Below are 10,992 nucleotides of genomic sequence, written 5' to 3'. Positions count from 1 at the left end.
ATTGTCGAAATTGGCATATTTACAAATATTTCATCATTTCTGATGAACCTAATATTTTATACAAAATATGTTTAAAATTGAATTTTACAAAATAAAAGTAATAGGTAAAAATTTCATTAAAGGGTCATTCCATGTGAAATCACCGTAAAAAACGATACAAAAAAAATTATAAATCGATTCAAATATGATATGGTTTAAAAGAACATTACTAAAAGTTTCTGAAAAGAAAAAAAAATTTTTGACCTTCAAATTTTGCTATTAAAATACTGCAAAATTTCGATGTTCAAAAAAATTCAAAATTTATAAACTTAAGAATGAAATTGAAGTACTATTTAATATGAGGAAAACAGTGCTAGTTCCACAGTGATAGCTTATTTGGATGTGAAGTTATAGGCTCTAGAACATAGGTTGTTTTTTCATGTTTTTAATTATAAAAGCTAAAATGCGCTGTCTAGTCAAAAAAAAAAAAAAATATATTATTTTTGTTGTCAATGACCTTTAAGAAGTCTATGATATAAATTTCTGAACTATACCAACACACACATTTGGTGATTTCACATGGAATGACCCTGAACCGATCATTTATTGCTATAGTTGTGATAGCTTGATCATATAACGATTTTTACTAAATATATGAGTTTTATTGCTAGATTCTGTTAATTATTATCTGGTATATGATAAATAAGGTACACTTTACGCAAAGTTTACTTTATTTACCAAATGATATAATTATATATGTTTGGTTTAAATTGTCTATTCAATTATAAATTGATGTATTTGATTGTCTTAAATACATAAGTACACTTATTTCTCAATATTATTGTATAAATTAAAAAAAAAATTTTACATAAAATATAAAATGTTAAATTCAAAATAAGAAGAATTTCCAAAATTTAAAAATAATATATATATATGTGTGTGTGTGTGTTACCCAAAATAAATGGACAATGAAACTGAAGCTCAACTTGGACCTATCAATGTAGTACCGCCTAGCGTAAAATGAGAAATATGTATCACATAAATTTTTTAGATATTGTTGTATACTTAATTTTATTAGTTTTAAAATTACTAAAATTTAGCTACCCTAAACGGGCCCTAAAAAACGTTTTAATTTTAAAATACTTTCTCAAGGTCCTACAAAAAACAGCTCAAGTACAAAGTAGAAAAGAACCCTTGGTATTGCTATGAAAGTTGTAACTACCAACACCAGCAAGAACAGAACGAAGAAATTAAGATCGACTTGTCAGCTCAATAATATTTGATTGTATTAAAACATATTTTTAAATTATTAATATTTTTAATTAATCTCCGTCCGTTTTCTAAAATAAATGCAAAGATTATATAAATATAAAAGTGGTATCACTGTTATCGTGATACCGAGTTGTAGCCGCATAACCTACTTTATTTTTATTCTACTAAAGTTAAGATAGATATTAGAGTTACCTATATATGTGTACGATTTTATATTCTCAAATTTTGAACAATTCTGTTTTAATGACTGATTTTTATAGAACTATGTGTTTGCTACATGTTCCCTAAGAATATACGTTATATACTGTCAAACAATGTGTGAATGTGAAACATGTACAGAACTTTCGAAACTGTTGAACCCATGTATACAATTAATAAATCTTGTTTATTATATTAGTATATGTATTCTAAGATATTATTTATTATTTTTAGATAAAGATTCTAGCGAGAAACATGATTCGAGTTGTGTTATTTTACCTAAGTCTGAAGTTAACCAGTTGATTATATTTGTTCAAGCTTTTATGCAAAGGTAAATATGACATTTTTAAAAATATTTTCATTAGAATAAATTTGATTTATTTTCTATAGACAATGTCTTGGAGGATTTCAAGATAGGAAACATTATGACCAGTTTCAATGGATTACACAGTGTTTTGTTTTGTTGATGACTAACTTATTAAAAGCATATAAAGGAGAAAATCGAATAATTTATCCACTTCGTGATGACAATGATAATGATGATGATGATGGTGATGATGATGATGTTGATGATGATGATGATAGTAATAAATGGGAAAACTTATTAAGTAATGTTAAAGAAGAAGGTATTATCACATTTTATTTTACAATAAATGTATTTATATTTATAATTATGTCATAGTTATACTTTTTTTGCAAAGCTCAATTTCATTCATTAAAGTAATTCAACTTGGAATATTTATATATATATATATATTAAGATATATCAATATTAATTTAATCAAAGATGCAAAATTAAATGATGAACTCTTGAACATATAATAATATGATGTACTCTCTATTATAGAGTTACAATGGACAGTAGCAGAAATAGAAAAACCATTACACCTTTTAACCAAAGTGTTTTTAATGAATTATCCATTATATGTAGCAGTCAAACAGTATCCACATTACAAAGCAGAAGAAGTAACACAACAAGAGGCATCAACTATGAATCATTACTGTGATGTTCAAGAAATCGATATGCCATTATTACTATTGAGAAATGTCAATATGTTTTGCAGGTATTCATTTAACTTTTAATTAATTATATATTTATTGATTTTTCTAAAAATTCAATTTATTTAGGGTTGGTGGTATGGAAGCAGTTATGTCTTGTTTTGACTATGAAATTTTACCCTTGACAATGGCAAATCCAATTGTAATATTAGCTTGCAATGTAAAACTGTGGCTAAATTATCATACAAATGTTCATGTATTTGCTCCATTGCGGTCTAAAGTTTTAAGGTTTATGTGTAATTTAACTGATAAAGAATTACGAACACCGGCTGCTAAAACTATGGCTGGTAAAAATTTTGTTCATAATATTTCTAATTTATTTTTTCAATATTGGTTTGATATTTTCAAAATATTTTTTTAAAGTTGCTTAATTAGTCAGTATTCAAGTTAGTTAATTAATAAGGTTTATCAATATTAATTTATTAATACATAAATTTAAAGAATTTATATGAATACCTGTAAGTCAAAAAACACTATTTTAGAAATGTTTTTAAATGATTTTTGTATTTGGCATGTGTTTTCAATGGAAACACATTCCAAATTTTAATTCAATTGTATTTTTTAAAACTTTTTCTATTTAACACAATCAGTATTATTCTTTAGTACTACCTATTTATTGTTTCAGATTTTATGTGGAGTTCAAACAAAGATGGCCATACTTCTAATTTTGACAAAGATGGTCTTGAGCTAGCATTTAAGTATTTTACATCACCAACTTTAACAATGAGGCTAGCTGGAATTTCTCAAATTAACAGTCATATAGGATCTTTAAATGAATTAGTACATGTAACTGCAGCAACATTATCAACTTCATCACAATCAAATGATATGATTACTATTGAACAAATTGGACATAATTTAGCTACATGGCTTGTACATCGTAAAATTATATCACACATATTTGGACCTAATTTACATGTAGAAGTACGCATAAACAAAATTTTTAATATTAAATTTAATATAGAGTCATACTGTAACACTCGCATAACCTAAGTTGTTAAATTTTAGATAAGCTAAGTGAGAAGGTATTAATTTTATCATTGTGTGTTTTTTCAAATTTTTTAAATATAATTGGATTTTATTCAAATTTAATAATAACAGGGATCTGATTAATTAATTTTTTTTCTTTTAACTTTTTAATGTTACTACATTAATATGTTTAACATTAAAAGGGTTTGAAATATAATATATAAATATTATGTATACATGACAGTTAATGTTTTTCTGTCCTGGATAATAACATACATTGTTACATCTTCTATAAAAAAATGTATTTGTTAGACTCATATTTCATACAAATATTAACTACAAAAAATAAGGTCACAACAATATATATANAAGGAAAAAATAAGATTGGTTTTTTTTTACTTATAAAATAAAAGTTAAGTTTTTTTTATTAATAATTTTTGTTTAAACTAATGTTTTACTGATGTTATAATTCAGGTTATAAAACAATGTAGTATAACACTCAATTTTCTTGCGTCAGAAGGGAAAATTACTAATGAACACATAGACACAATTTGGCAAGCTGCTCAATTAAAACATTGCAGTAAACAAGTATTTGATCTTCTCCCTGGTTTTATTAAACATTTGGAACCAGGTCCTGTATTACACTTGTATCATTTATTAAGAAAATTAGAACCTAAAGAACATACTGAACAAGTAAATATATTTTTGTTTATTTTTATTATTTTTTAAATACAATTTATTGATTAAAAAAAATTTTAAATTGAATAATAAAATTCATCTATTTTGATGGTAAAAATATATTAAATCCTTTCATGAAAAATGTTTTTACCTTAGTACTTTGTATTGTTTATTATTCTTGGTATCCAATGAATACTATTTCATGGTGGTGAATTGGTATTCAATAAATGTTATTGTGTATAAGTAATGTTTAATTTTTACTAAGTTCTAGTTTTGTGCGAATTCTAAATTCTGTTGATTAATTATGTTGCTCACCTTATGTTACTGCTGTTTTATTATTTATTTAATATGATGTATAAAAATTAAAAACTGTATGCTATAAATAATTTTGTTCATAACTATTAAGATATTATAATGTTATAGTTAATACTATTAATTTTATTTGAGTTCCTATCTACAAAATATACTATATTTGAATTATATATTATTCTGAGTTTTTATCTTTAGAGTTTATTTTTGGCATCAGCTCTTACCAAATTTATTTGGTCAAGTATGGCTACAACTGGAAAGTGTCATGAGTTCTCTATTCCTAAAATGTCAAGAATAGTTAACACTCGGGATAGTCATCGTATTATTCGTTCAAATGATATGAGTACATCAGAAAATAGTGCTAGTCTTAATAGTAATTCTGATGGAGAAACTAGTGAAGAACGAAGTGATTTAAGTGATGGACCAACACCTAGAAAAAAATTGAAGAAAGGAAATATATTTGTGTATTCTGATAATGGTAAAAATTTTATATAATTTATTTAAATTAAACTTTTTGGTTATTATAATAATTTTTCTGTAGAAGAAGCTAAAATTTTTGAAGAATTAAGTAATGATTATGAATTTAACGAAAAAGAAATCATTAGACCTTCAAAACCACTAGGAATGTGTAAAATTATGCGATGTGTTAGAAAAAAAACTATTAGAGACACAAGAATGAGAGTTACAAAACCATGTAATTCAAGTGATGATGATTCTGACAAAATACAATTGAATCACTGCAAATTAGTGAAAGAAAACAAACTTCGAAAGTCTAGAGGAAAACTTAACCGTAAATATTTATAATAAGTTCATTATACTTTAACAATTTTTTATAGCTAGAAAATGATAAAAATAAGGTTAAGATGGAAATTAAAAATTAAACTTGAATACCAAAAATTCTAATTAATTTGTAACATTTACAGTCTGTATAAATTTAAAAATAAAATTTTGTTACATATTTTTAGATATAATAATTTTTAATTCTAATGTCAATATGCTTATTAGAATTAAAATAAAAATCAATACAAAATAAATAAGTTAACTAAAATTATTTTATAAAAATTTTTTATTTATTTATAAATTTTCATTTTTTATTTTCTAGCCTTAATATAGGTTTTGTTAGTGATTAGTACAGTTTTTAATCTTTTCAAAAATTTGTTGCATTTATTTTATTTACTTTACTAATTATGTATGTTTATAGATAAAAAAATGTGTAATCTTAAAATGAGGTGTTTAACTACTGGTTGTACAGAAGATGAGTCTGAGTCTGAAGGTGAGGATGAAGATGATGATGATGATGATGATGAAGAAGAAGAAGATGATGATGATGATGATGATGATGATGAAGATGATGATATTGAAGATGAAGATAGTGAATCTATGGAAGCTATGGAAATTGGTATATCTCCTATTGATCCCACTTCAGATCAGCAAGTACCATCTACATTAATAAATAGACAAATGTTGGAAGATTACAGTGGGGATGAAAATAGTATGTCATCGCGAATGTCGAATAAGTCTGATAAAAATATGGCTGATTTTGATGGAGAAGATTCTGGTTGTGATGAGGAACTCTTACAATTAGCTGCTAGAGCACAAACACATTTATCACCACAACAATTAAACCATATGGCTTTTCATTCTAATTTTCAATCTAGCAAATGTGTACATCCTAGTACTCATAGTATTACATCTACATTATCAAATCAGTTTAATATTGAAAATGTTTGCAAACCGGGTTCAACACTTCTGTGGGATTTATTACAGGATGAAAATATAGTAATATTTCAATTATTCAATATATTAAATAGTGTATAATAAATATCAAATTATATTTTTAGACATTATTAGGAGAGTCTTTGGCATTAGAAGCTGAAAAAGCTCTATTTAATTTAGTGTGCTTTAACACTGATCGTGCAATACGAATGAAATTTATTGAAGGCTGTCTAGATAATATTCAAAAAAATAAGTATGAATAATTTTTATTTTAAATTTAAAACATTAGGTGAATGTTAAGAACGAAATATTAAAAAAAAAAAATAATGTTGACATTAAATTATAATAGTTATATATTAATTTGAATATTCCACTGCTTAGCTATTTAGAATATTTTACTATTTATTTGATATTAAAAATATATTTTATATTTTTAATATTATAAGACTTCATTTTTTTTAAATTAAAAATGATTTTTTGAAGAAATTTTAACTTAATAACAGCACATGTATATTTAAGAACAATGCATTTGCTAATTACATAAAAGAAGTTGCTCAGAATGTAAAATTACAAGGTTATTGTAGTAGTTTTGTAAGCTAATATATTAGAGTTAGAATCATTTTTTTTTAGTTTATACATCTTTCACATAGAGCAAGTTTTACATAAAGCAAAATGGTGATTTAATATGTGTTAGAAACTTTTGAGAAACTGTTAACTTAATTTAGAGTAATATGATTTTTTTTTAATTTGCTGTAAAATATGTGTTAACAATTTATTTATGCTTTTTTTGAGCTTAATTGTCTTTTTATCTCCGGGTAGGTAATTAGTTTGTATGACAGTACAAATTATTAAAAAAAAAATGTTCAGAGAATCAAAAATAAAACCAAATAATAGTCAATAAATTTATAAAAATGAAGGGTTTGGCACAACAACCAGATAAGTCCATATTTTTTTTTATTTTTCAAAGGAACTAATTTTATTAAACATTTTTTATAAAAGCAATTTTAAACTGTTTTTCCCAAATCAAATAATTTAATTCTTCACAAATAGGATTATAGAACTCGTTTATGTACTGAAGAATTATATAGAACTATCATTTATTTAAAATTCACAAAAGAATTTTTTCTGAAATGGACTTGTTTGGTTATTGCACTAAGCTCTTGCAATTAAAAATAAACCTTACATGATTTAATCTTTGTATATAAAATAATATACATTAATAAAAAAATGTATGCTTTAGTTCTTGTCAATATACTATGTTTATTGTTTTTTGTCTGTAATTTAGTTGTACTTTTAGTGATATCTGTGCATAATTTCACATTAAAATATTCCTTAATATTTAAGATAGGCTTAAAGTGAATTCTGTGATTTTTACTATGTCTAAATTTATTGAACAAAGAAGTTGAATTAAATTTTGTTTTTGGAATAGAATTTAGGCTACAAAAATATTGAGGGTACTACAGAAAGCTTTTAGGAATCTGACTTTGTCTTTATATATTATTTATAAGTGTTAAAATGAGTTTATGGCCAGCTGCGAGAGTGTTGCAAAGAATGTGATTTCAAATCAGCCAAAAACTGTTCGCAAAAATAAGCCGGAGTTATGGCAAAACAACTCTTGGATTTTGCATCAGGATATACCCCTAATTTAGTTTTGCATGACTTCTTGCTATTCAACAAACTCAAGAGTCTGTCACAGGGCCACTGTTTTGAATATAATTGAGATAATTGATTGATCATTAAGGAGATTAAACCCAAATCATAAGGCTCTGAAGGCCATTCTAAAGGAAGACTTTGCAAAGTGTTATGATGACTGGAAAATTCATTGGCTTAATTATATTGTAATAGAAGGGCATTACTTTGAAGGGGTTGAAATAGATTTGGAAGATTAAATAAAAATTTTGAAAATATAAAAAAATTCAGTATTCAATTTGATTACAATAATATAAATTAAAAAAAAATTTAGCCAATAGTAACTTAGTTACTTACAAAGTTACTATTGGCTAGTAGATACTTATGAAAATTAATTTTTTTTTTTAATGAAACCTTGATTTTCAAGTACTATAAATTATTTTAATACTTATCTTTTAAATTTATTGTTTTTAGGGCTGTGGTCATATCTTTACGATTATTACCAAAACTATTTGCGTCATTCCATCAATTTCGTGGTGCATCATTATCCAATTTAAATGTTGGTATGGACACTCGTCAGGTGACACTTTGGGCAGTTAAACATCATAGTATGATTGATAGAGTATTTAATAACTTTCGAGAATATTGTAAACAATATGCTGATAATAACTTTGAAGATACTGGATTTTATACCCATCAAACACATATAGAAGCAAGATTACAATTTTTAACTCACATATATTCCTCTATTGGGCTTCCTGATAGTATTAAGTAATGATAATTATAATTTTAATAATATATTTCAAATAAATTATTTTGCAATTTAAATTTTTTTAGATTAACTATTGATGAATTAGATACACTGTGGGATGGTTTAGTGAATGATGAAGTTTGTAAGGATGAACTTTTTAATTGGCTATTACGTCAAGTCCGTTGTAGAGAACAACATACATTTAATGTGGAAACTTTAACTCACTTATACTGCGAAAAATTACTGTCATTAGCTCCAGAAAATTATACTATGATAGCATTAAGTTTATTTACTCAATTATGTAACATGGCTCAGCAACAAGTATCTAGTGAATTTTTGATGTTAGCCAGAAATGGCCATGCTGCTGCTATGGAACATTTATCAAAAATTGCTTTGAAAGCTTCAAATAATGGTCTTTATAATAATAATTTAATCTTTATATAGATAATTAGAATATTTTTTCATTTTAGATGTTAGTATGGCTGCTATACAATACATGAATAGTTACTATATGATGAACTTACAACTTGACAAAGAAGATAAGTTTATTAGTGAATGTGTTGCTAATTTATCAACTGCTGTAGATAAGCTTAATGATATTGAGGAATCTAGTCTTCTTTATATACAACGTGCTTTGGTTTTACTAAAAACTCATTTGGAAACATTCAAGAGAAAATATGCATATCATTTAAGAAGATGGACTTTAGAAGGTCATGGAATTATGAGTCATGTAATTCAAAATGAAAAGAATGTTTCCACTATTAGATTAAACATAAACCCTGCTATGCTAGATGAAAAGCTAACTCTAGATATGCCTAGTACGGACTATATAGCTGATATGCGAGCTGAAATAGCTCATTGGTGGGAGAATCAGCATGACATTTTAACAGCTCGTAAACTACCTACAGATGGTAATATTAGAATGATTGCATTAGGCCAAGAAATAACGTCAGATTTTGATGAAAAAACTATACAAGAAACTGGACTAAAAGATAACCAAGTAATATATTTTAATTAATTTTTTTTAATATGTGAATAAATAAAAAAATCGAACAAGCGTAAACAAATATTCTTTAAAATTACATTTATACTTTAAAATATTTTAAGTAATGTTTTAATTATTTTACAATGTAATATATCTTAACACTTAAAACAATGTATTTTTTTTAGATAATTTATTTATCTTTAAGTACATCACGCAAGAAGAAATTTGGCGATCAAGATTTACCTGGTTCCATGCAAACAATTCCATCTAAAGAAAGTTCACCTACATTACTTCTTTTAAGGCCTAAAAATTTTGAAGTGTTATTTCGCCTTATGCATACACTGGGATCAATGAAATCATTTGATAATGAAGGGGTGATTTTATAATAATAAATATTTTTAGTATAATATAATTAATTATTTATGTTTTAGAAAGAAACTATGCATTCTAAAGCTCAAGTGTTATCAAGAAATGTTTGGGATATATTGACTATGTTGCCTACTAGTCCTACTATGTTAGAATGTTTTAGGCATTTTCCAACTCGTGAATCAAAAGAAAATTGTAAAATATGGTTGGAAAAAGATTTAGATTCATCGAATTTACAAAAATTAATGTATTCATTATATATCATTGAATCATTATTGCATCACACAAGTGACAAAGTAGTTTATGATGATAGTGATGAGCTTGAAGTATGTTAAATGATTAATTAAAATAATATTTACCTAATTTTAATTAATTGAGTTCTGTATAAATTCTATAGAGTTCAACTAATGGAAAAGCTAAAACATGGGGAGAATGTTTTATTGAAAAAGGTGGTTTGGAGCATCTTTTTACTATTCTCATGTCTGGTAATTTGAAATTTTGTTTAAATAAATATTTTCTATTTGAAAAAAATTTAAGCTAATCAATTTATAAAGTATTGTATTTAATAATATTTCTATAGTTCTAATGTGTAACAAATTTTTAAAAAAGAAAGTAACAAAAATGTTCAGGGATTTAAAGTTATAGAATTTGTCCATACAAACTGCGTGAAGAATTGTATATTTATAATTTAAATAAAAAGAGAGAACAGCTTTGAATACATTTTTTTTTTGGGGGAAATTTTAAAATACATTATGTTTATAAAATGTAAAAACATGTTTTTTTTTCTTTAAAAAAAAATTAACTTATCTCAGGATTAATGATTTGAGTTTAAGCAGTTTTGAATAAGATAGATGTTATATTTTTCCTTAAGTGAATATTCTATAATATGAATAAACCCCTTCATACCTGACTTTTTCATTTTTAGTTAAAATGTGTCAAAATAATTTTTATTTATGAGTGACATTAAGATAGGCTAAACAAAGATTTTCTGAGAAATATATTTTCAATTCAATTCAATTAATAATTAAGCAAAAACAAATAAAATAAAAAAATGCTTACCTATTAAAGTTTGATTTTAAAA

At 24.9% G+C, this 10,992-nt stretch overlaps 1 protein-coding gene across 1 annotated transcript in view; it reads left to right on the top strand.

Annotated features, from left to right (window-relative positions):
* Nucleotides 1–1,402: 1,402 nt before the first annotated feature.
* Nucleotides 1,403–10,992, top strand: part of LOC126907821 (ubiquitin carboxyl-terminal hydrolase 34) — a 29,491-nt gene continuing 19,901 nt past the window's right edge. Inside the window, exons 1-17 of the mRNA XM_050689429.1 lie at nt 1,403–1,614; nt 1,684–1,780; nt 1,840–2,075; nt 2,297–2,513; nt 2,578–2,795; nt 3,134–3,432; nt 3,952–4,170; nt 4,663–4,942; nt 5,006–5,254; nt 5,666–6,243; nt 6,306–6,433; nt 8,284–8,580; nt 8,647–8,972; nt 9,031–9,560; nt 9,731–9,919; nt 9,977–10,237; nt 10,309–10,396. Coding sequence (XP_050545386.1) covers nt 1,566–1,614; nt 1,684–1,780; nt 1,840–2,075; nt 2,297–2,513; nt 2,578–2,795; nt 3,134–3,432; nt 3,952–4,170; nt 4,663–4,942; nt 5,006–5,254; nt 5,666–6,243; nt 6,306–6,433; nt 8,284–8,580; nt 8,647–8,972; nt 9,031–9,560; nt 9,731–9,919; nt 9,977–10,237; nt 10,309–10,396 — 4,261 coding nt within the window. The 5' untranslated portion in view covers nt 1,403–1,565. The remainder of the gene's footprint in view (nt 1,615–1,683; nt 1,781–1,839; nt 2,076–2,296; nt 2,514–2,577; nt 2,796–3,133; nt 3,433–3,951; nt 4,171–4,662; nt 4,943–5,005; nt 5,255–5,665; nt 6,244–6,305; nt 6,434–8,283; nt 8,581–8,646; nt 8,973–9,030; nt 9,561–9,730; nt 9,920–9,976; nt 10,238–10,308; nt 10,397–10,992) is intronic.

The sequence above is a fragment of the Daktulosphaira vitifoliae genome, unplaced genomic scaffold (assembly GCF_025091365.1).
Source record: "Daktulosphaira vitifoliae isolate Bord-2020 unplaced genomic scaffold, ASM2509136v1 Scaffold_5, whole genome shotgun sequence".
Lineage (NCBI taxonomy): Eukaryota > Metazoa > Arthropoda > Insecta > Hemiptera > Phylloxeridae > Daktulosphaira > Daktulosphaira vitifoliae.
This window is presented reverse-complemented; position numbering and strand designations above follow the sequence as displayed.